General features: G+C 36.8%; 2 protein-coding genes across 4 annotated transcripts; both read left to right on the forward strand.

The window, feature by feature from the left end:
• Window positions 1-7,643: 7,643 nt before the first annotated feature.
• Window positions 7,644-18,981, forward strand: LOC135605155 (protease Do-like 9). Its single transcript, XM_065094912.1, has 9 exons — window positions 7,644-8,297; window positions 10,408-10,607; window positions 10,808-10,988; window positions 14,671-14,862; window positions 16,020-16,252; window positions 17,322-17,423; window positions 17,536-17,586; window positions 17,752-17,856; window positions 18,508-18,981. Exons 1-9 carry the CDS (start codon window positions 7,724-7,726, stop codon window positions 18,604-18,606), a joined length of 1,737 nt encoding a protein of 578 aa, XP_064950984.1. The 5' UTR covers window positions 7,644-7,723; the 3' UTR covers window positions 18,607-18,981.
• A 356-nt stretch (window positions 18,982-19,337) lies between these two features.
• LOC135605157 (rac-like GTP-binding protein 3) lies at window positions 19,338-22,993 on the forward strand. 3 transcript variants are annotated; one of them, XM_065094917.1, is made up of 8 exons: window positions 19,338-19,758; window positions 19,881-19,968; window positions 20,051-20,160; window positions 20,251-20,314; window positions 21,235-21,299; window positions 21,399-21,464; window positions 21,623-21,730; window positions 22,773-22,993. In XM_065094917.1, exons 1-7 carry the CDS (start codon window positions 19,654-19,656, stop codon window positions 21,728-21,730), a joined length of 606 nt encoding a protein of 201 aa, XP_064950989.1. In that variant the 5' UTR covers window positions 19,338-19,653; the 3' UTR covers window positions 22,773-22,993. The 3 variants fall into 3 exon arrangements, with proteins under 3 accessions (XP_064950989.1, XP_064950988.1, XP_064950990.1); XM_065094916.1 differs by having other exon boundaries at window positions 21,623-21,726; XM_065094918.1 differs by lacking the exon at window positions 22,773-22,993 and having other exon boundaries at window positions 21,593-21,728.
• Window positions 22,994-25,712: the final 2,719 nt, after the last annotated feature.

Consider the following 25,712-nt stretch of genomic DNA (forward strand, 5'->3'; position numbering starts at 1 on the left):
TTGGGTGGTACCACCGCCTAACACAGTCTCAGAGATTGCGCCACGATGGTTCTACATGTTGGGTCACTGTTTGGGCCTTCCACTTGGCCCAACATAGCCTAAACTTGGGCTCAATTGGCCCCTAATTGAGTTGGCTCAATTTTAATCCAATTACACCTAAAACCTACTTCGATCTAGACAATTATTACAAAGCTAATCAAATATTGTCTGGCATGTCATTGGTTCATTGACACCTCGTCCGATTCTTCGGCACATCGTCCTCTCTTACGGCCTATTGCTCAATCGATCAGTTGACCTCCGTAACTCTGATTTTCTTGGCACAATTTTCGTTATTCTTGGTCCGATACCCGATCCCATGGCCTGAGGCCTCCTATCGATACATCGACCAATCCTCCAACTCGACGTCCAATCTTTTGACATGTTCCACTCCGGCCCAACATGATTCTTCCTTCTTTTAATTATCTCTCCTTGATTGAAGCTTCCTGCATCACTCTAAACGAAAATCAAATAAACATTATCAATTGGTTTCATCATTAAAATCCGAGTTTCAACACCATGGACATCACAATATATTCAAGCAACTAGCAATATAAAGTAACAAAATACTAAATAATAATAAGCAAACAAAGACTGCGTGTCATGTCATACGTGTCTTCACTCACGTGATTAGCTTTTAGGGCACCTATGACTAGCATGTAGAAGTCTAATAAATTTTGGCGAGCAGTCCATCAACATTCTCGTATTCAGATGGCCCAAAGCGAACAAGAAGCCCTCTCTTGAATTGCTCCTACGAGAGAATTCCGTGGTAAGTTTCGTACCAATCATACCATTGGATTGCATCTCCATCTAGCTGGATTGAGACTATTTCTACCTTGGATTCTTCTGGGGTCATATGAAAACGAAAAAGAATTTTTGCCCTAGAGATCCAACTGGTCAGATCCCCATCTTCCCATCTTGAAAATTTCACCTTCATGTGTTGGTAGCTTATGTCATGTTCTTGGTTCTTTTTCCATGTGTCTTCAGATCGGTTCAATATAAGACTTGAACTTTCATCTTAATGAAGTTTGCTGAAGCTCTCTGCTCTTTTTGAAATCATTAAGTATTTCTTGTAGCCGGTTCTTGATTCAGATTTTCAATGCTTTAATTTAGGCATTTATTGAGTTGTCGGTAGTCATTGCGTAAGATTGTAAATATGAAACCTCAACTCATGTTTCTGGTGTCGTGACTAGGGCATCAATCACTGCCCTATTCGGTGTTGCTGCTATGACACAGTCGGTGGTAGCACTGTGAGAATGAAGGGTTGTTGCGAGGATGTGAGGTTGTAGCTACGGTCGCTGCGTGGGATGCAGTGATGCTTGCTATGGTTGCTACATGGAGGGATCGCTATTGCTAAGGTCTAGGAGGCAACATCACCGACGGTAGAAGCGATGAGGGGGTTGGTCTATTGGTTAGGAAACAACGATCATGGCCCTTCTCGCTCGAGTAGGGTGGAGCAGCAAGGAGGAAAAGCTGCTGGCCGGGGAGCAATAACGACGGTGGTCACTGGCCGAAAAATAGTGGTGACGTGGGGCTAGTCAGAAGCAGGGGAAGTAGGGGCCCTTTCAACCAGATGGGCTTCAGTTGGGAGAAGATGTGGTTGTGGCAGCTACGATGTAATGAGGAGGGGAGGTTGCGTGCAGGTTGAAGGTTGGGTGGCTACGGTGGCGTTGATAAAGGTCGACAGGCAACGGAGGGTCTAACAGTTGTGGTAGTAAAGGATACTCTATTGTTGATGTCAGTGGTGGAAAGGAAGTAGTGGTCGTCAAGGCTAGGAGCGAAAGGGAAGACAATCGTGGGGCTATTGCGAGACGGGACGCTGACAGCGTCATCTCCGGTAAAGGCTTGGAAGGATGACTGCGGTGGAAGGTGGGATAAGGCACCCTTTTCGCACTTGAGCGGGGGTGGTTTGGTTTGGGTGGGTGCGTTGGCCGAGAAACAACGGCGGTGGTAGTCGCTAGCCGGAGAGCGAGGGGGGGGGGGGGGGGGGGGGGGGGTTTGGTGGTGGGGTGTTGGCCGGGAAACAGCGGCGGTGGTAGTCGCTAGCCGGAGAGCGACGACGACGGTGGGGATGGCTGGAAGCAGGGGAAGCAGGGGCCCTTTCGACCAGTGGTGGTGGTAGTGGAGAGGGGAAGCAAGGGTGCGTGGCTGCCGGTTTTCTCTCTCTTTTTTTTTTTGAGATAATGATAACTGCAGTAAGAACATCGAGGATCGCTGCTCTGATACCAAATGATAAGACCCTAGGGTTTTATCATGAACGAAAGTGGAGAAAAGGGGATGATCACTTCAAGGGGATCGACCTCCTTAATCACTTCGAGGGGATCAGCCTCCTAGGGTTTGTCAAAAGACTGAATAATATTTCTTTGCTTTTCGAAAAGAAATAGTTACATCTCTATTTATATAGTTCCGCCTAGAGTCCACGGGGACTTGGACTCTTAATAATAAATAAATATTAAATAAATTTCTATCTGACTCTAACTGAACTAAACAGACTCAATAAACATTATTCAAAAGCTCAGAAAATAAAAGGATCTTAATAGTTTTATACCATACCAAGCTTTAAAAGGAGTTTGATTCATAACTACTATTGCAACTGCTTCTGCCCAAAAATGATTTGGAAGATATTTTCCTTTATGCAAACTTCTTACCATTTTTCAATAGTAGTTCGATTCTTACGTTCAGCTACACTATTTTGCTCCAATGTATATGGTGTTGTTAATTCTCTACGAATATCATTTTCTTCACAAAAAGAATTAAACTTATTAGATAAAAATTCACCACCTCTACCTGCGAAATTTTATCTTAGGATTTGATGTAGTCAGACTCAATTGCCAAGTCGTTAAAGATATTTTGTGACATTACAATAGTTTTCTTCTTTAAGAATGACAAGTACTATTGCATCTCTATACATTATGGTATAAAGTACTTGATGGTTAGAGAAAAAAAGTCTAGAAACATCCAATGTCAATTAATTTCTTATTTCACTGTATTGATTGCTGATCCATTCACTTAGGACTTATAGTCTAAAGTATTTTGAAAGAACATGTTCTTATAATTGGGTTGGTGAGTAACTCATAAAGAATATGGTGATGCATATTTGAATGGATACTATAATTGACATTCCTGCTTACGTACTTAAAGTTATTTTTTTCTGCTATCCTGTTCACAATTATGTATGTATATATTATGGTTGAATGTAATGACAGGATTATCTTGACAAAATAAATTATAGACTTATTGACCTATTTTTAAAATTTACGTACGTGTATATAGTTTTTCTAAAATTTCAGAATCTAATTGGGTCAAAATATTTTTAAATAAATTTTATTTATTTATTTTTTATTTTAAGTTTTTTTTATCTTACTAATTAATTGGCCAATTGGGACAATGTTAAATTATGTGACCCTATTTAACTAAGTAAGATATATTATAGATATGATTGGATTCTGATTATGGTTATTGACTAATAGAAAAAAAGTTCATGTTATAATAGGATTCCTTAGGGGATGCCTTTGATAGGAGAAACTCTTCTAACAACGTATCCTAGACCCTATGCTCTCGCCTATAAATAGATAGGACCTCTAGGGGCTAAATAAGATGCATCTCAACGTAGTTGAGAGATTAAGATTTTTCTCTCAATCTCCCTAATCCATTAATCTATGTAGTCCTGTGAAAAGATAGGAAGAGAGAAGAAGGAATGTCCAGTTCTCCTTGTAGATTGATATCTTAGATCCGATTATGGTGCATTTGTAGATCAGATAAGGTTTATTCTTTTGAACAACAATAAAAGATACGTCGTAATATTGTTAAATCCAAATTTATTTGATTTCAATCCTAGAATAAATTTTTTTCTGCATTATAGATAGCATAATTATAGATTTTTATGCTAATAGGGCTACCTTAGTGATGAAGCGCTTAATGACAAAACTTGGATTGAACTTGGTCTAATCGTTAATGGATCAATCAGTGCTAAATTGATCTAATCTAAGACGACATGAGGATGTGAATTGACACCGGATGGCATCACATATATTGAAAAGGCTTTGGTTCCCCTTGCCACCTAAGATGTGGGCGATGCTATCGAAACGTCCCTCGATGATATCCTTAAAACATTCGATGCCTTAGTGACGATAGTGGAACTGGCCTTGCTTGTAATTAAAGAGGAGCAAACGAAATCCCCTCTAAAGAGTGACCATGAGGATACAGACCTTGATCCCACCACACCCCCTTTCCTAAGTAGATATCAAAGATAAAAAAATTAATGAATGCCCCTAACTCCTAAGTTAAAGGTTGTGGCTAGTGCTTTAAGACTCTATAGCAAAATAAATCATCAATAGGATCTTTGCAATAAGGAGCTCATGACTCTTTTTCTTTTTAGTTATGAGTTTTATTAGATATAACTATTATGGTCTAAAGAGGAGAACGGTGAAAGATTATCCGTCTTTTCTCCTCCATAAATACAAACCTCACGTTATGCTTTTGCAAGAAACACATATAATAAAAGATAATGCGACAACAATGATGCATGTCATAAGATGATGTGGGTTTTTTTTGAAAGTTTTCTCTCGGTGTGAAATCATTAGTCTACTAAGATCCAAGTGATATCCTCTCACTTATAATGCATATATATGTGGTAGTGCATAGAATATAATTAAATTCATGAGATGTTGCTTTCTAATATTTATGTAAGTAATTACGTTGGTATCTGAATATTTTTTTCATGATATAGTCTCATTAATTTTTTTTTAATATTCCTTAGTGTATCATAAGGGATTTTAATAATATTCTAAACAAAGAGGATAAAATAATCAGTTCCATGTTTTCTATCAATAATTTTGTTAGATGTTTTCAATAACTTATTAATAATGTTGGTTTATTTTATCTTGATTTTTCTGGTCAACCTTTTGTGTGGTCTATTAATCGAAGAGGTTTAGCAAGATTAGATGAGTCTTTTACCAATAGCAAAGATTACATTATTTTGTATATCCATTATTGAACACCTTGCCCTATGTCTTCCCTCAATCCTAAAATGAATATATTTAAATTTCATAGCTTCTGTATTGATTATAAGGAGGCTAAATATATTATTGATAGTAAGTGTAGATAATCTCTTAGCCATAATTCGGGTATGCAAGACATCTTCATTATTTTAAGTAGTCGTTAGTTCTTTTTGGACCATTGAGAAATATTGAAGATCTGTTTAATAAGATGAAGAACTAAATTACTGATCTTGAAACTAGAGCTTTTCTTGACCCTCTTTCTAATGTGAAGGAAGTTGCACTCCTTTCTATCAACAATCACCTTCAGACCCTACTTGGGTAGATTAAGTGCGAGCTAAAACTAAGTGATTGTATAAAGGAGATAGAAACTTAAGTATTACCATAGTTTGATTACCTTAAGGCATAGAGGAAATCTTATTTCTAAGATCTTTATTAATAACTTCCCTATTGAAAATTAGAAACAAATTCATTTCACTTTTGAAATATTATCGAGGATGATATCTTTTAAGACTTTTTAACTATTTTCATTATTCAACCTTTTTGCATGAGTATTTTGGCCTAGAACTTTTCATTCCTAAGTATGAGACCCCTTCTCATCAGATCAATGATTTTGGACATATTTCTTTGTGCAATGTCATCTATAGAATTTTTATTAAGCTACTTGCTAATAAAGTTAAGCCTATATTTCATAAGATTATATCCTCAAAACAGTCTTCCTGGTCACAACATGTGTAACAATATTTTAGTAGCTTAAGAGATTAACCCTTGTCTATTTCAATCTCATGGTAAAAATTCATATATCATGACGATAATAGACTTAGAGAAGACTTACGATCGGTTGTCTTGGATCTCTATTTATAACATGATGAAGCTTCTATATTTTTCTCAAAAGATAATTGATTGGGTATATTACTGTATTTTCTCTCATATTTTGATATGTTACATCAATGAGAGTGGGAGCATTTCATTTACCATGATATTAGGTAAGGAGACCCATTTATCTACTTATTCTCTCTTTATTATATGGCTGGCTATCCATAAAGTTACATATTCTATTAAAAATCTCCTTTGCAAGAAAGAGAATAATTCTAAAGGGAGGTAGATAGTTATTAGAGCTAAACAGGAGGGTGGCCTTGGTATTAAGGATAGACACTTGTTATTTCATTCCTCATAGGCCAAGGAAGAAGTTCATATGCTTACTTAAATCATGTAAAGAGGCAATGATTGACGAGGTGAATGCTAATCATGGGAAAGCCTAGTGGCTTTTCAATGATGCCATTAAACTATTAAGAATGAATTTTACTCATGTTGTAAGCAGTGGTTATTATTATTATTATTATTATTATTATTATTATTATTATTATTATTATTATTATTATTATTATTGTTATTATTATTGTTATTATTATTATTATTATTATTATTATTAATTTTTTAATTTATCGATTTGTTGATATAGCTTTTTACCTTTCAGTTGAACACATTAATAGATTTTACTTTTGAATGGCCAATGAAATCAGAAATCTATGCAAATACTTTTTGAGCTCATTTATGGTGTGATTGATTATCTAGGAAATTCATCTAAAATTACTTGCAATGTTGATTACTTCCGTGTGGTGTTAGAATATCAAATTTTGATGATGAAATCAATTCATAAGAGTTCATCATTTGAAATCTAAAATCAGTGCAACTCTAAATCCTTATTTCTTTTTTATTTGGTTTGGTTGAGTTTGTAATTTTTCATTTATGCAAAGAATATTCTTTTCTTTCAACAATATGATTAGTCCTTTATACACATAATTTGGTAAGAAGGAAATAAAAATCTTAAATCTAAAGCAAACAAAATAACTTTGAAATAAAAAAAAAGGTTAATCTTGATGGAGTTAGTTCTTCATTACCTACCCAAAGGGGATTGATTGATCCACACTTAAAACATTAATCTTAATCCAATGATTTTTTCTAAAGATCATATCGATTAAATCATGCTACTTATCTCTTGTTTAAAATAAAATAAAATAAAATAAAATAAAATAATTGAGTGAGTTAAAATTAATTCACCTCATTATTTTTAGAGATTGTTTAAAATAATAATACAGCAAATGCATGAGCTTGATCGATCAAATAAATAGTTATCAAATTTTAGAATATGCATTGTGATTGTGATCGTGATCGTGATCGTGATCGTGATCGTGATCGAGTTCCCAAAACAACATTATTATGGTTTGTGACTTACAATTATTTTATATTAATTTTTGAATTTTGTTATTTCATAATATTCTAACCCAGCCATCACATTAATCGAATTCGATCCGACCCGAGCTAATCGGATCCGACCCAACTGCCTCCATCAACAAGAGCCAAAGCCGCTGCGATTGTTTTTCTCTTGCGATCAGTTTATATATTTCTGCGTCCTAATTTCTCCTACCGCAACATATACCTTTTCTCGGAATTGTAGTAAGAAAGAGGGCTCCATGGTAGGCCCCGGCGAGGCGGTTTCTGTGTCGAATAGTAATCAGGTGCGTCTAAGACCATTCGGAAAGCTCGTAGACGAAGTATCTTATTTTCTTCCCCCTTCCTTTTTCCTCGTCTCATTCAACCCTAACCGCATAAATAGTGTTCCGCCGTCTCCTTCCTCTTCCTCTTCCTCTTCCTCTTCCCTAGGGTTTCCCAAACCCTAGACGCCTTTAATGGAGCACTCGAAGCGGAAGCGCGGCCGTAAGACCAAGAAGGCCGTCGCCGAGACCATGGACTTCCAGATGGCTGCATCCGGTGCTCCCTCGCCGTCCGCCCTCGACGAGCCGCAAGAGATCCCCGACTCTGCTTCCCCCAAGCCCCGTCGCGGAAGGGGCCGGCCCAAGAAGGCCACACGCCGCCAAAACCTTGCCCCCGCTGACTCTCCCGCCTCCTCCCCCATCCGACGGGGCTCCCAGGTCGTCGCCATCAACGGCGAGCACGGCGAGTCTGGTCTCGCCGTGGTCTCCCTCGATCCGCCACCGCGGTGGGACCAGGTGGTGAGAGTGGTGCCCTCCATGGACGCGGTCGTCAAGGTATTCTGCGTGCACACGGAGCCAAACTTCTCGCTGCCGTGGCAGCGGAAGCGGCAGTACAGCTCGAGCAGCAGCGGGTTCATCATTGGAGGCAGACGAGTGCTGACCAATGCCCACTCGGTCGAGCACTACACCCAGGTGAAGCTAAAGAAGCGTGGGTCTGATACAAAGTACGTTGCTACTGTGTTGGCGATCGGGACTGAGTGTGATATCGGTAAGATTAGAAGGTTATCATTTATGACGTATAGGTTCTTCGATTTCAGTTCGAAAATACCCGTTAGAACTATGAAATGGATGCTTTTTCCGCTTGTGTGTATGTTATCGTTTTTGAAAATATCATTGTCTGGATGCTTTTTCCGCTTGTGTGACACAGTCAGACAGCAACTCGAAATCAATGGCATTTGAATAAACCATTTCCTGAGATGAGGGGATTTATGGTTCTCCTTTGTCTTTCTACGTTATCCTCATCCTATTTATATACACATATATATTTCTGTAGACGTATGGAAAAGTGTTTAGTAGCTACAAGGGTTCGAATGACATTTTTGGTCCTCTGATGCCAGGGTTTATTTTACTGGGCCCAATGGTTTAGAGTTAACCGGAGATGATACATTATTACTTGATATGACTAGAAGGGAGCTTTTGTTAGAATAGGATGAAGTAAGCCAAAATGATTTGTCATCTTACTATGACATCTTTGGGACATATTGTTCAATGTGGTGAATAAGGTGCTAAATATGAATTTCTTAACTAACAAATTAAACCATTGTGACCTTCTTACTGGAGTCACTAAGACCCATCTCTATCTGATTGATCGTGTCAGGCATGTATCTTGGTGTCTCAAATTCCAAATTTAGACAGTAATAAACTCTTTGACAATAAAATTTGAGTATCAAGTTTTTGGTTTGGCATCTGACAGATCCATTTTTTAAGCAATCTTATAACTTTGAAAAAAATGAGATGTTATTAATAAATTTTTTTTCTCTTTTTTTCCATCATCATCACCTTTTTGTCTCATTGCCAAGTCATGGATATGCTGTAATATCATTTACGTATCTGCAATTGTGCTTCACTGTTTCTTGCCAAGTAGGAGATAATATGATTATACAATTATCAAAATTCCCCTACATCTTTTGTAGCAGCAATTCAAAGAGTTAGAAAAGTTAGAATTAATGAGGGTGCTTAATTAAATGTATTCCTTTATATAGATGCCATATCAAAGGATATTCTGTGTTTGAGTGAGTGCGAAGTGAATTAAAATGCTAGTGACTTAGATTGAACCAAGAAATGGAAATTAGGAAAGCTGTAGATGCTAAAGTTTTTTTTTGAATATATAGACATGTGGCCTAGATCAGACATCTATATGAAGGTTAAGTCAGATGATGGTAATTTATTAAAAAAAATTGGATGATAGGGAAGGTGCTAGCAAGCCTAGCATGACCTTCTATTTGAGAAAATCTTAATAGGAGACCAAGAATATAGGATCAAATATTGGCTTCACCATGATATAACATCTTTGCAAAGAAAAGGAGGTTAGATGCTCCCATCCCTTTACCACGATGGTTGAGCATTTGGTTGTGGTTCAACACGGTGAGGTCCTATCCCTTTTACAGGCACCTTGTGTCTTTTGCTTGCGCCTTCTGTGCTTGTTGCTTGTGCCATTTGTTAGACACCTTGTGTACCTGTTCAGGCCTCATTGGTTGTACCTCTTTTCACTTCTGGGGCTGGTTGTGCCTGGGTGGCAGTGGTTAAAAAAAGGACTGAGTGATATGCATAGCAGTGCTTTAGAGAATTGTAAGCGATTAATGGGTCACCTGATGCTATCTACCATCTATGCTCTAGGCGACTTTATTCTAGTGGACACCTAACAATGGAGTGGTCCAGCATGACATTAACAACATTAAAGAAAAGATATTATGTTCGAGTAATGAAATGCACCCCGTCTTATCCTTAAAGCAAACTATTCCTTACTCTATATAGTAAAATGATTAAAAGGAAACTAAAGCTTAAGAAAATGTTTTTTAGAGTAATGATAAATCTTGACCTTTCTAAAGCACGTCTCATGTTACTTACTGATCAAAGATGAGGTTTCTTCATAATGAACTTTCATTTGATATTTTTAATTTGTTGGAGCTTGTGAAAAACAAGTATACATATTGCTGAATAAAATAATTAATCAGATCATCGGTTTTTTGCATGTATGATTTTCATTTCCCTGCATGACTTAAGTGGTATATGATATATAGTATATGACCAATATCTTCCTATCTATTTTTTCTTTGCTCTTGGTATTTATGATTTCTTTTGTTTTTTTCTTACTGCAGCTATGCTGACTGTCGACAATGATGAATTCTGGGAAGGCGTCTCTCCAGTGGAATTTGGTTCCTTGCCAGCTCTTCAAGATGCTGTTACTGTTGTAGGATATCCAATTGGTGGAGACACAATATCTGTCACTAGTGGTGTTGTATCACGCATGGAAATACTATCCTATGTCCATGGTTCTACAGAGCTTTTAGGTCTACAGGTTTGGAAGCTGAAACTTGGTTTAGTTTTCCTTTATAAAGTTCTTTTAGCAAAATCCTCCATTACATTTATTATAAATTTGATTTCTTACCCTATTTCATTTTATTGATATTGTTGACCACTTCTAAATTTAACGCTGTTGATGTTTTTTTCTTCTTTTATTCTTGGTTCCTTTTGACTTAATTAGCTTCACCATTTCAGATAGATGCAGCCATAAACTCAGGAAATTCGGGTGGCCCTGCTTTCAATGATAAGGGAAAATGTGTAGGTATAGCATTTCAGTCCCTCAAACATGAAGATGTGGAGAATATAGGTTATGTCATACCTACGCCTGTCATTATGCACTTCATTAATGACTATGAAAAGTCAGGAGAATATACAGGTACTTAATAAATTTGCTTGTTATTGTGGTTCTTTATTGTGTTCATTCAAATTGATGCTGCATAATTTCTTTGTATTTTGGTGTATATTACATGTTGACATCATGTTGTTTCCGAAGTTCATGCTTGGTTGCATTAACTTTTCCATTTAATTTATTGTGATCATTGGTGTAGGGCTGTGCTATTGGAACTCAAAAACTTCTGCTTAGCTTAAATGATTTTAGAATGCCAGAAATTGTGTTACTCTGCTTGCGATAAGATTTATGTAATTGATGTTAGATGTACTGAATAACAATAATATTTTCACTAATTTGTGGATAGGTCTGAATGGGCTCCAATTAGCAAAGCTGAGCTGTTGTAAGATTTAACTATAAAATTGGATGATATATCTTTTCCACATCCCACTTAGTTCACCCAACAATCTTTTTGTATCTGACAATTTTGCATTTGTCCTCCTATTTATTAAATCTCTCTACTAGCAAGCCCAAATTGTTCTTTCACAGAAGCAGAAACAGGCCTTCTGCTATTGTTCTGTTTATTCCTGATTTTTAATCTTGTTGATTTTTTTTCCAGATTAATTATTAAGATCCGCTCCACATTTTGTTTCCTGGAGGATTGCAAAAAACAAGTAGTTTTTTTGTAATTTTAGAGTGAGCAAACCATACAGAAAACTTATCATAGAGAGTAACTAATGAAAGGCGCCTTAGGTGAGTGTTTGAGTGCCTTTTGGAAACACTACAAGGTAGTGACATTTTTTGATGAAAGCCCTAAGGTATAGCCAAGACTTAGATGGAACTTGGATCGAAGATATCCATCAACAACAAAGGCACTCCTAGATGTAAGGTTGAAGAGGTAGTGGAAGTCAACCTTGAGGGCATCAGAGTAGACTCATGGAATAGAGTGTTCTAGAATAAGAAAGCATCCTTGACTTGTCCAAGATAATCAAGAAACTCCGGTGCAATCATGGATTTGTATCCAGAAGGTTCATTGTCTCGTGTTGATCAGCGGTGCCAATTTTGGCTCGAGTCGATACGTATTAGTTTTCAGAAAATTGGCCAAAAAATGGATAAAAATTAAAAACTTATTTTAACCCCTTATCTTAATTTATTGCAATTTCAATTTAATTTTGATAAGAATAAAGTGCAAATGAGTTATATGGTTAGTAATGGTCAGTTTTTAGGATGAGATAATGAATTTTATCTTTTTTGGATCGTTGAGGGACAACTTTATCGCACGGTCATTTGTTGTTGTCATTGGTCTTGAATCATTTATGAAGATATCAATTGAGATCTTAGATTGTGCGTCGAAACTTTATGATTTCAGCAAGTAATAAATGGAAGCATATGTGCTCATACAACCAAAATCAAAGTCAGAATTCCATAGCCATTGGAATTCATATATCAATATGGTACGTCTTTTCCCATGACATAGTGTACTTGTAAACAGTATGCTATTGATGCGTCAACATGATAATAGTTGTTGCTTGATCATCATTAATGACGTGTCCGAGGAGTCTCCTGAGGCAAGTATGATTGTGGTATGTAGGCATGTAATAGTTGTTGCGTACCTTCCACCAAATGATGCGTTTGAATCTTTTGAAGTTTTTGATGAGCTCTAATTATCAATTAGGATGTTTAATTGAGGAAGAGAGTGAGAAATAGCATAAGTGACAAGGAGTGAAGAGGGGAGGAAAGGGCTTTAAAAAGAGAGGAACTAGCCTCAACAAGGGATTTGATCGTTTGACCGTAATTGAATTGGCCCATTGAATTGATATGATCGAAATCAAATTGTTTATAGTTGAGTATCGACTGTACTAGGCAATATAGGCGGTGTGCTCGACGTTATTCCTCGTGCTTAATGCGCCACTCGAAACAGGTTGGTTTGCAAATTAGTCATCGGGCGGATCGGTACGTATTGCCACTCATTTCGTATGGTAGTCATTACAGTATTCAATATTTTAAAACCTTGGCTTTGCGATCCCTACAAGATTATCAAATGCATAATGTAAGCCAAGTGTCTTGTAATTTTACTTTACAATGTAGGGATTATAAATATTTTGATTTTTAATTTCTTTTGATATTTGTATTCTCTTTGTTTTAAATGTATAATCTGTTTAGCTTTGTTAGCTGCATTGCATGGAAAGATAATTTTTCTCGAGGATATGATTGGTTAGCTCTGCTAACGGTCGGAATCTAATCGATAATTGTTTAGTATTGGCCATATCAGGCAATATACATGGTATGTCAGGTGGCATACCCCATTCTTCCTGCGTATCGCTCGAAATGAGTTGTTCTGCATAACGACCGTAAGGTGGATCAATATGTATTGCCTCATACCTTATTAGGTGGTACGGTTATCATTATTATTATTCAATATTTTATTCTTATTTTGGGTGATTAGGGGTAGTACAAGTAGGTGCATCGCCTAGTATATTGTTGCATCCTTAGTTGGGATTGCCTAAGGCATGCGACACCCAAGTGATATGCATCCACAACGGTTAGGCTAGCCCTTAACCACGTGTAGTCCATACAGGACTTGCACAACGAAGAAAAGGTTACAGAGGTGAACGTGCGAGTCATTTTCCACCATCACGCATGAAAAAGGCAAGATAACCGAGATCATGAGCAACACAAAGAAAGAAGCTTTTATTAGGCTCGAAAGGGTCTTGAAAACGGGTTGAATGAGCACACACTAAGGGGATTTTGAAGATAGATGTAGGCTCAATGTTCACCCAGCACTTTTATCGAATAGAAATTGGGTATACTAAAGGCATTGCATCACCCCCTTATACACTTACCCAAAGCCCCATTTGTGCCGATGCCACTTGGGACGTTCTAAGGTGCTGTGACAGTTGATGTTTGACGCCGTTAGGTCGTCAAACCAGAAATCAGCTCATGGCACGTGAAAATGGTGCAATTTTAGGTCATTTTTCCCTTCGTGCGATGCCACATAGCCAAAAACATTTTCACATTTTACATGATAAAAACACAAAACAAAAACATTGGCAACAAAAAAAACGGGGCTGACTAGTTTTCTGACTCGAAAACATCAAGAAAATAGCATGAAACAAGAACTGAAAATTATCATAGACAGGTGTCGAACGCCTTGTCTGCATTGCTCCATGAGAATATTGTCTTGTACTTGTCTAGTTGGTATTTTGTATCAGAGTGACATTTAAAACCTTGGCTTTAGGGTCCTTGCAAGATTATCATATACACAATGCAAGCCAGGTGGCTTGTAGTTTTACTTTGCAATGCAGGGCTTGCAAATATTGTGATTCTTAATTTCATTTGCTATTTATGTCCACTTTGTTTCAAAAGTTTAATCTGTTTAGCTCTGCTACCTGCTCTGCATGCAAAGATAATTTTACCCAGGGTTAATCACAAGATATTCCCTTTTGGGTTATTGCTGTCCTTTTCGCTAATGCTCTATAAGAAATGTCATATTTGAGGATAAGTTATGTCCAGAATGCGATCTATTTGTAATGATATATTTCTACATTTTAAGACCAGCGTTGTGACATGGTTTTTGTATGTTCCTATTTTGTCTTTTCATGTAAAATCATTTATTTGTTATTTATATCCAGGTTTTGATGTTTCATCTTCAGAAGATATTTAATGTTTTATTACCTAAAATCCTTGTGCAATATTCTTACTTTATTCACATTTTGTTTTGTTCTTACAGGATTTCCTATGCTTGGAATTGAGTGGCAGAAGATGGAAAATCCTGATCTGCGCAAGGCAATGGAAATGAAACCTGACCAAAAGGGTGTGCGTGTGAGAAGAATAGAGCCTACTGGACCAGAATTTGAGTTTCTGAAGTCATCTGACATTATCTTGAGCTTTGATGGAGTTGATATAGCTAATGATGGAACTGGTAAGGCAATCATTTCATGATATGAGCAACCTTTAGTTTCTGATGTTGAACAATCTCTTATATTTATCGCTGTGGATGGATCATATTTGAAAAATAATAGGGCTGGGATGTAATTTGTTGTGTTCATTGCAAAAAGTTACAGATTTTGTAGTGCTTTTAATGATTCTCACTCGTGTTCCTTGGTCAAGAATGGTACTTGCACTTCATCAGGATTGTGAAGGTTTGAAAAGTTGGGTAGAATTTTATGGAATGATCAATCCACAAGTAAACTTTTACTTGCACTTCATCTGGATATGAAGAGAAGTTGCTTTGTAGAATTTTATGGAATGTTCAACCAATTAAATATGTTTTAAATATTTACAACTTGGTTTTAATCTACTTATCGCACTTATAAATTCTTAGCCAGTCGGCAGTCAGCATAATATTTATCAGGCCTTATCAACATGGATCTATACTGATTTCACTACAATTCTAGGTCTGTAAGGCATTTCGTCTAGTTATGTTGTCCAAGACAATGCTCAGTGTCATGGTAATATTTGTAGTCGACCTCAAATGTCTGGTACATCAGCTTGTTATATTACACCTGAAGTGTCAGCAGGCTTTATAGATTATGTAGTGCATGCAGATGGAATAGGATCATTGTAATCGCTTTATACTGTTCTCTAGAAATGTGGAAGATGTACCATATGGTAAAGAGATTTACAGTGCTTGATAGATAATCATTAAACTCCAAATTATTTGGACGGTAAATATATCGAACTGGGAATAGTCAAATTTGTTCTTTGGGATTATTAACTACTGCCTTGAAGTGCTAAATTGTCTGCAGATGCACATCTTGGTATTATTAGTTTGTTTTCTGTGGTTCTTTTAGAATTTTAATAATTACATGATATTTGATGTGGTGAATGTCATATTCTTTGTTTGCATAATTTGTTATTATTTACATTGATATAACCAAGAGAGGAGCATCGTTGGTTTTTATTCAACATAATGTATGGTTAAGATTTTGTCAAACTTTTTTTTTTCCAGAATGTTAGCTGCTTTAGATAGAGAAGGTTATAAATATTTTGTGCAACCTTGTTCTTTCTTCATAAGATGTTGCTTTATGAATGTGCTCTTTACATGTGACACTTATTTCATTGTGTGGTGTTGTTTAGTTCCATTCAGGCATGGTGAGCGCATTGCGTTTAGTTATCTTGTTTCTCAGAAGTACACCGGAGAGAATGCTTTGGTCAAAGTCTTGCGTGATTCAAAAGTTTATGAATTTAACATAAAGCTTGCGACACACAAGAGGCTCATTCCGGCTCACATTAAGGGAAAACCCCCCTCATATTATATAATTGCTGGCTTTGTGTTTACGGCTATATCTGTTCCATATCTTCGGTCTGAGGTGTGGAAACTATCTTCATGTTTATTGCTATTCTTAATATTGTTTCAATTTTGTTTTTTGCAGAAAGTTATGAGTGGACACTGTTGGATGTTATGCCTTAACAGTTCGATACACAAGATTTCTTATATTTCTCATATCTATACTCCTTTAAGTGTCTCATATTTCTCACATTTCTCGTATCTATTCAACTGTTGGATGTTGAGTGGACACTGTTGGATATTATCACGTGCTTCCTCCTTGATATTTGGATCAACTCTTGTTTGTTTGTAAATCTGCTTTTGATAGCACCTCGTGCTACTATTTATTTTTTCTCTCCTCGTCATCTCTATACTCCTTGAAGTGTCTAAGCTGGCTATCATGAGTTTGGGTGACAGTTTTACTGTAGTAACAATATGACTTCTATTTTGCTTGCATTTAAATTAGTAGCCTTCATATATTAGAAAAATCATCATGTTCAACTTAGATGTATGGTTTTGTTTTATTTTTTTTTCTCTGTCGATTTAGACCTGAGACTGCTAATTGTTTTCTCATACTTTCGTGGTGTCTAATAGAATCAATTAAATCTTTTTTTAAAAAAGAATCAATTAAATACTGCTAGCTTTACGATCTAGATTGAAAATTTGTCATCTTTTTATGCTATGTTCCTAGCACCTTTAGATACCATGGTATCCCACCATTGCCAGGTTTCAGGACCAGTAGATTGACGATAGTGTTTTGTCTCTGTACTGGCCAGCCAGTCCCTGGTACTGTTCTGGTGTTGAAATCTTTGCTGGATACACTATCTATCTAACACACTCCATTTGATTCTGCATTGTTGTCTTTCATGCTATAAAAGCAAATTAGATGCATCAGATGAATTCAGTGTATCAGCATATTACTTAATTTTATAGCGGGAATAAAAAAAATAGTGGCATCCACTTTGCAAGAATCATTAATTGGTACATGAGTGCTTCTTTTAGAAACAAGGGTAACCATTTACATACATTCTGCATTTCTTTAGGTGTTACTGTGTTTTACAAAGGCTTGAATTTTTTATTTTGTTCCTTATATGCTGCCACATCCTATGCAGTATGGGAAGGACTATGAATACGATGCACCAGTGAAATTGCTGGACAAGCTTTTGCACACAATGGCACACTCACATGATGAGCAGCTTGTGGTGATATCCCAGGTTTCTTTTTCTCTCGACCCCTTTATTTATTTCTGAATGTGAATGCCTGCCTTAGTATTTGCATCAATAAAAAATGTTGTTTTTGTCTAGTAATTGTTGTATCACTGTCCAGGTGCTAGTGGCAGATGTTAATATTGGTTATGAAGATATTGTCAACACTCAGGTTAGCACTAGTTCCCCAGACACATAGTTCCTTATGTTAGCTGATGTATTAATTATCAATTATTGACAAGAATGAGGGTATTGACTTCTATTTTGTACTGAATATTGTATTTGTATTTTTTTAATTTTTCTTTTCAGTGCTTTCTCATTTGGTCAATGATTACAGGTAATGGCTTTTAATGGTAAACCTGTTAAAAATCTGAGAACCTTGGCAAACATGGTTGAAAATTGCAGCGAGGAGTTTTTGAAGTTTGATCTCGAGTACCAGCAGGTATGTCTCTCTTTTGGTGCCAGTTAACATTAATCACAGTTGCTTTTCATTTGGCTTTATAGTATTCCAACTGCTAGTGCTTACTAATTCAAAATATTGTACTTTTATGTATCACCAACCCAAACAGTGGCAAAAAGAATTCTTTAATCTGAATAATTTAGGGTCTGATGAAGTTGTCCTCTTTATACCGATTTGGTTTCAGCTAACTGAGGCAACACCTTTTTGTTATCTTAGGGTTTCTCATTGTTCTCCGAGCAGCTTTTTCTTTAGTGATGTTTTTGCATACATTCTCAACTTCTACTAGCACGAGGCATCCTTCCCAAGAAGTTTTCTTCCATTGTTATCTTTTTTTGTGTTGATATATACCCTTGCTAGAGTAAGAATTCATTAAAAATGTGTAATGGAAGTATTTAGTTTCCTTCATAAGAGTTCCTTTCTTGTACAAAGAGGCATATATATATATATATATATATATATATATATATATATATATATATATATATATATATATATATATATATATATTGCTGATGTTTTGTTTGCATTCCCAAAATGTCATAAGACCTATAAGCCGGTCATGCTACTACTGCAGCAAATTTTGTACAAAATTGGTGAATAAACACTTGCTACATATCGTTTTCTTGCTGACAGATAGTAGTCCTCCAGACAAAAACTGCAAAGGCTGCGACACCAGATATCCTTGCAACACACTGCATACCCTCTGCAGTATCCGAAGATTTGACGTCGTGAAGGGAAGGAAGGTAGCTGAAGACGTTATTGAGCGTTATATTTCTGTGGAAGCCACAGATGTTGGGCATCAGTTAATTATATGCTATGGGAAGATGTGTTGTTTTTACCATAATTGCCAAAATTCTAGTGTAGCTATCACACAGCATGCCGTGTTGTCGTACAATGTTCCACAGGAGATGCATGTTTAAATCACTTGTGTAGAGTTTTTGGTAGAGCAAAACTGTCAGGTTTTCTTATTCGTTCCAGATGTAACCGTGATATAGCGCTACAGGGAATCTGCTTTAGTAGTGACGTGTCCACCTAATCAATTTAAAAGTTAGAACCGTGTTAAATGATTGTGGCATCATCCAAAAATTGGGCAAAGATCTCTTTTTATACTGAGGCCAAAAGAACATGTGGGTATCTGCGGATGTGGAATTTTCTTATGCCTGCCTTCCTGCGTTAAGCCTTTTCCACCGATCAGATCTTTTATATTTACTCTTATGCATCTGAGTCTAAAATATTATTTAGTAGGTAGGATTTGGACTCGAGGATGATGGGCTAGACATTGTCTGTCTCATCCCATTTGCTTAAACTTGATTCAGCTTTTACTTCAATTGGATTCGGACTGAGCCGAACAAATATAAGCTGAAATCGGATTCGGGTTTGGTTCGGTGATGGTTAGCATGTTCAAAAAGCTTCAAATATTACTTCACGTCTAAGTCATCACGTTCTCCGCCTTGTTCCTCTGCTTTTATGACGCCACCGCCCGCATCATTCATACCCTACCTTCCCACTCCCACATCTCTCTCTCTCTCTCTCTCTCTCTCGCTGGAATTCAATCCCTTCGAACTCATCGAAGCAATTGCGAATGCGAGTTCTGAAGCGGAGCGATCCAAGGAACACACTCTCTCTCGCTCTCTGTTTTGCCAGCAAAAACTGCACTAAAAAGCTAGGAATGCAATGAGGATCATGTGATCTGTTCCTCCCCAAAGCTGCTTCTCTTCTCTCTTTCCCCAAGGCTGCTTCCTTTTTCTCCCCCCCACCCCACCCCCTTTACTCTTCGAGATGTCATCAGGCGCTTCCAGGTTCATCAAGTGTGTGACCGTCGGAGATGGAGCCGTCGGCAAGACATGCTTGCTCATCTGCTACACCAGCAACACGTTCCCAACTGTGATTCCCTTTCTCCTCCCTTTTAACCTCTTTTGTTATTTTCAGAATCTGTTCCTTGCTTTCTGTTTCCAATCCTCTCGGGTTTCCTTGATTCTTGATCTTTCTTCTGTGATTCTTTGCAGGATTACGTGCCCACCGTGTTCGATAACTTCAGTGCCAATGTGATTGCGGAGGGAAGAACCGTGAATCTGGGCCTCTGGGATACTGCAGGCGGGATCGTGTTCCCCGTCCTTCTTGACCTCGGATCATGGGGGAAAAATCTGACTCTGGGTTTTTCGTTGATTGTTTGTAGGACAAGAGGATTACAACAGACTGCGACCACTGAGCTACCGAGGTGCGGATGTCTTTGTGCTGGCTTTCTCATTGGTGAGCCGAGCCAGCTATGAGAATGTTCTGAAGAAGGTGAGTGTAGGAACATGGAATTTTGGCTTCATGACCGATGTTGATTACTAAATCTGCTTCGCTTCTGCCTCTTGTGTTGATGATTTCCAGTGGATGCCTGAGCTGCAGCATTATGCTCCTGGAGTCCCTGTGGTCTTGGTTGGTACTAAGTTAGGTGAGCAGAGAACCAACCTAACCAGCAATGTGCTTTTATGCATCTACTAGACAGCTTTTTTTGTTCAATGTTTACTTTTTACTGGATGAGTTTCTTTTGTTTCATCTTCTTTTAAAGTGAAAGTATAACTTGTCATATAGGTTTTAAAGATCCATGTGATCTTTCTCTTTAATTTTACATCTGAAAATTTTCAATCATAGATCACTTGTCTGCGTTTGCCAAACGCTATATGTAAGTACCAATTGCTTTGCTGGTATATGTGGAAATTGATCTGCTCCATTTAAGAGCATTCTTTTCTTGCTGTATAGCAGTTTATTATTATATTACATAATACATACTCGCTAGATGAAGCTGGTCATATGAATTCATCTATGGATAACAAATCAGAGCAGATCATTCTAGTTGATGAGATGAATTTGTGTGAGAAAACACTGCTAAGTCAAATTGGTGTTCTTCATGGTATTGATCATGGGAGACACATTAGGAAGGAGGATCTTGAGTTACCCAGGTTAACCCCGTCCAAAAAAGCGGAACAGTTATAGGATCATAGGAGTCAATCTATATAAAGAAGGAGAGGCATCTCTACCGGTTCTTCCATTTTTAGGACACAAATAAACCAAGAGAAGTCTGTGAAGAATACCTAATCGATGGATAAGTCTTGTGAAGTATTGTTAGAAAAAGTAGTGGACTGATAAGTCTATATAAATGAGTGTAGTCCAAACAAGAATTCATGGGCTGAAGCCCCATAATTTAAAGCTTCATTATTTTTCTTGCTGATGTGGGACTGAAAGTCTCATGTATCTTCACCAGCGAGAAACAAAATGAAAGGATTGAAGATATTTTAGCTAGATCGTGATGGCTATTCTTATCTAAACATTTCTCATACTTTTTTTTTTGTCCACTAACAATATGTATTGCAGATCTTCGTGAAAATAAGCACTATTTGGCAGATCATCCTGGGATGTTGCCTGTTACTACCGTACAGGTTTCATATCTGTTCCTCAAATATAAAATCTGATTACTTCAAATTTCTTCTGCTTCATGGTTCGTTGACTGTTTTGGTGGCTATGATTCTTGATCATAGGGAGAGGAACTTCGTAAGCAGATTGGTGCTGCATATTATGTTGAGTGTAGCTCAAGGACTCAGCAGGTCAGTCTCAAATCAAATCTCTCTCTTGCAAATTTATTGGTTAAGTGACAGCTTCATGCGGTATTGCTAATTCACTTTATTTTGTCCTTGGGTTGCTGTTTAATTATGAATCTCATGTACTTCCTTAGGCTAACACGAATATTATAAATTCTGGGTAGAATGTCAAGGCAGTCTTTGATGCTGCCATCAAAATAGTTATTCAGCCTCCTTCAAAACATAAGGAGAAAAGGAAGAGAAAAACAAGACACGGTTGCTCAATTCTGTAAGTAAGCGTATTCCCTTTACATAATCAATTAGATGTCTCTAGGTGTATACATAATTTCTGTAATGTGCATTCTCTTGATTGATGATGCTGTTTTTTTTTTTTGTTTCTGATCTCATTGTTCCTAAATGAAATGGTACTTGTACACGTATATATTTTCTGGTGTGTTTTAACCTTTGCGTACTTCTTCTAGTATGGTCAAAATATAGGGACTTGTTTAAGGTCTTCTAGTACTCCACAGATTTCTCTCTTGAATCTTCTACTCATAAATATTCGGTCTTCAATATCTTGTAACATCTCCAGAGTAAAAGCTGGAGTTGCTGCAAATGTATTAACTGTATTCTCACCTGATAACTTTGTTGATATTAAGGTGTTTTTTGATATTTTAGAAGTCATCCTTCACTGAGTGCTTCATTATAATATAGGCCCTTTTTTGTAATTAAATTCAGAGTTTCAGCAACCAATACTTGAGCACGATCCATATATATATATATATATATATATATATATATATATATATATATATATAATCAATTTATGCTAATAAAAATGAAGAACATTGCTGTATCAAATCTAATTTTGATCCTAGATAGATGTCGTATCAAATAAAAGGATGTGCCAACAAGATAAATTAAGATCTATCTGATGTAAGAGATCGATTATGAAAATTACCTCATATAGTATGATCAATTGTATCAATTTTATTAGATCAGACATGCTGCTTTTAAGGCCCATTTCATCCTTCTTTATGATTCTATTATGGTTTCTTTGTTATCCACAACAAGAAGGTTAATTTGAACAGTTTGAGGCGAGAAACTTATTGATCTTTTCAGCGCTGAGCATCTCTTATGTTTCCATCCTTGTACATTTTATACAGCCTCAAGTCATTTTTATCACAACATTGATTTTGTTTTCTCTAGATGTTGTTCAGCTTTTTCTGTAAGAGAAAAGACTCTTGACATCTATGAGTTTTACAAATGCCAAAATACAAGACAAAAAATTATCGACGAGATTTGCATAAAAAGCAACTTATGCTGGAATTGCAGGAATATTCCGTGTGTGAGGAGACTTGTGTGTTTTAAGTGAAGGCACTTGCAATAAGAAATGACTGATCTCGTTCGCATGTTTGCTTTGCTCTCCTGACCCGAAGACTCGGAGGGCTGCATCAGCTGTGAGTTCGATAGTGTGGAAGATTTTGTAAATTGTAAATGTTTGATCTGCTGGTATCGAAGGAAAAACAAACCGCACGCCTAAAGAAGTGGATATATATGGTGTTTGGGTTGCAAGTTGTGCTTTTTCACCTATACAAACGGTGTCTCTCTTGACTGGGACGACCGGGAAGGTTGACTAAGCCGAGTAAAGCGATTTCACAGGTTATCGTGACACTAACTACATTGGTGACGATGTTTATTTCATGTTGTTGACCCTGGGAGCCTAATCTTTTTCAACATCTTGTTGACCCTGCAGAAGAATACGGTGGATCAATCAGCAGCATCTGTTGATGCTGAAATTTAAGAACAGGCAGAGAGATTAGAGGTAAAATTGAAGAACTATCACATCATTCATTCATTCATAAGATGCATTCATCATTTTATGAACGTCAACTAATCCTGATTGTTGGTGCCTGGGAGATGGTAGGTATTTGATCAATCATTTTTTTTTTAATCTTTTTCTCTTTTATTTATCATCCATAAGATCACTGTTCATGAACCATCAACGATCATGATTCTATTTTCTCATCACAATCACGAGTACATCAACTTCCAAAACTCTTTTCATTGCATCTTAGTTTCTGGCGTAAGATTTACGCTTGATTAAGTTCTTCAAATTCCCAAGATCATCAGGGAAGACAGTTTCCTGCTAAACCCTAATATCCTTGTGCGAGCTCGATTGTCGTAGTAGTACTTCTTCCGTGCTTCAAGCGATAGAGCTACTTTCCAAAGGATGAGATACGTTTTTTTTCGGTCTTCTTTACGTAACTCGAGATAAGAAGAGTACATAAATTGATTCTTTCTTTTCGGATCCTGCTGCTGCATCGGGGAAGAGCTGTCCTAAAATGGATTATGAGATGCTTTCAATATAAATCCAAATGACGGGTTTCAATGTACCAAGGAATAATTAGTGAAGTTTCCCCCAACCAGAATAATCAGTCAATTTATGTACTCTTCTTACCTCGATTGACTCTTTCTTTTTTAATTAAAAATAAAAATAATAATAAAAATAATAAAACTAGTAATAAAAGAAAATTCATTCGTTAAATGATTTGCCAAAATGCTAAAACACGAATCTGAGACTCGTCGTTGATTGCGTAACAAAGACACTCGTCGAGTGGGTAGGATGGACACAGAATGAATAATCAGTCAGTAGAGATGAACATATCGCCTGTATAATATAGAAAGTATTGACACCGGAAAAGTTACAATATATGTTTCCTCGAACTAATAACATGTCTGCCACCTCATAAATCATCTTTGATTGACACTACCAAATATGACCAACGATAAGGCAGAGATTTTTAGATAAAAATAATGTCCCTACCTAACAAACGTATAAACTAAGCATAAAACAGTCGAATATCAATTGCATGTTTGTATTGAGGGAGGGAGAGATGTGTTGCCTTATTTATCATCTTTAATGCCATATATAATTTATCATCTCCCTCCTCCATGCATGACTACTACTCTTCATGTTGTTGATGCGAGACACATAAATAAGCTTGAGAGACAGAGATACGATCAGAAATTTATTTGAAGGGCTCCTAATTTTACTCGGTATCCGAGTTCCAACGTGAAATACAGAACTACATAATTCTTGCTATCATGCATTGGGTGCTTGCATGACGATCAGCGTCAGCATATGATGATCCTAAGCACCATGATATACTCAGAATTAAAGATAATAAACATATTGGGATCAACAAGTATCACATTTATGACAACTGAATGGCAGAACTTTTGAGGAACAAAGATGAACTTTTACTAATTGAAATTAGTAAAAAGTATGGAATAATAGCTTCCGCATGATTAACAAATTGAAATTTTCCCAAGGCAAAGGCAACAAGATACATCTCAATTTCAAAAACACTAAGAGCAGTGATGTTCAGACTAACCATCCATACAAACAACAAAAGCTGCTAAAGTTTTCGACAATAGGAGAAAGTAAAAGATTACTGCAAGTTCCATACGCGTGAAAACCAGGCTTTCCACTTTGATTTTGACTTTGCCATGTCCCGGCAGTTATAATAAATAATAATAATACATCAGTTGCTTTATAAACCAACCATTCATGAGAAAAAGTACCTGATCATAAATAGTCCCCCTTCTCTCATGAGACAACCGGATCTTGAAGCTTTTCCTTGGGAAAACCAGATCATAAATATGTGCTGCTCTGTCGATGTTGTGTCTGCAGCAAAACAACAAACAAACAAACGCCTAAACCAACCAAAATGCACATTAGTTTGAAACTTGAATTTAAAATACCAAGTCCTAAGAAAGAAGATGCATGCATCTCACACAACAAGGCATGCGGTAGGAGAGATCACCACAATCAAATATGATTTAGTGTCGAGAACCATCATCCAAATTTTGCCCTAAGAAATAGAAGGCCAAAATTGTCAATCAATCAGGAAAACCTAATATGTCAGTATTTGAGCAAGTTCAACATTATTTATCTGACAAAAAATGACAATGAGATTATATAATGAACAACAAACTCATGGAAGTAAATATAGATCAGTTCATGCTTCAGCAGCAAAAACACAATAAGTTGTAGGAAACACAGAAGAAGAAAGAGCATGACAAATTTCTCGGATGACCAACGCAACACAGTTGCACACAGTGTGGCATATGTGGAAGGATGACATATAAGAATACGAAAACTGAAATACAAATGTCACTTACCATCTATCTTTGATGGTCCGCCATATATACTTACCATAGAAAAAGCAGCAACCTCTCTGGAAAGAGCTAAAAATTCAGACATGAAAA

The sequence above is a fragment of the Musa acuminata genome, chromosome BXJ2-2 (assembly GCF_036884655.1).
Source record: "Musa acuminata AAA Group cultivar baxijiao chromosome BXJ2-2, Cavendish_Baxijiao_AAA, whole genome shotgun sequence".
Taxonomy (NCBI): Eukaryota; Viridiplantae; Streptophyta; class Magnoliopsida; order Zingiberales; family Musaceae; genus Musa; species Musa acuminata.

Excerpts from the sequence above, each read along its gene's own strand:
- LOC135605155 (XM_065094912.1), top strand. The coding sequence starts at position 7,724 with ATGGAGCACTCGAAGCGGAAGCGCGGCCGTAAGACCAAGAAGGCCGTC. Across the intron at positions 10,608-10,807 it reads CAGAGCTTTTAGGTCTACAG|ATAGATGCAGCCATAAACTC; the intron begins GTTTGGAAGCTG and ends TCACCATTTCAG. Across the intron at positions 10,989-14,670 it reads AAAGTCAGGAGAATATACAG|GATTTCCTATGCTTGGAATT; the intron begins GTACTTAATAAA and ends TTGTTCTTACAG.
- LOC135605157 (XM_065094916.1), top strand. The coding sequence starts at position 19,654 with ATGTCATCAGGCGCTTCCAGGTTCATCAAGTGTGTGACCGTCGGAGAT. Across the intron at positions 19,969-20,050 it reads GGGCCTCTGGGATACTGCAG|GACAAGAGGATTACAACAGA; the intron begins GCGGGATCGTGT and ends GATTGTTTGTAG. Across the intron at positions 21,465-21,622 it reads GTAGCTCAAGGACTCAGCAG|AATGTCAAGGCAGTCTTTGA; the intron begins GTCAGTCTCAAA and ends AATTCTGGGTAG.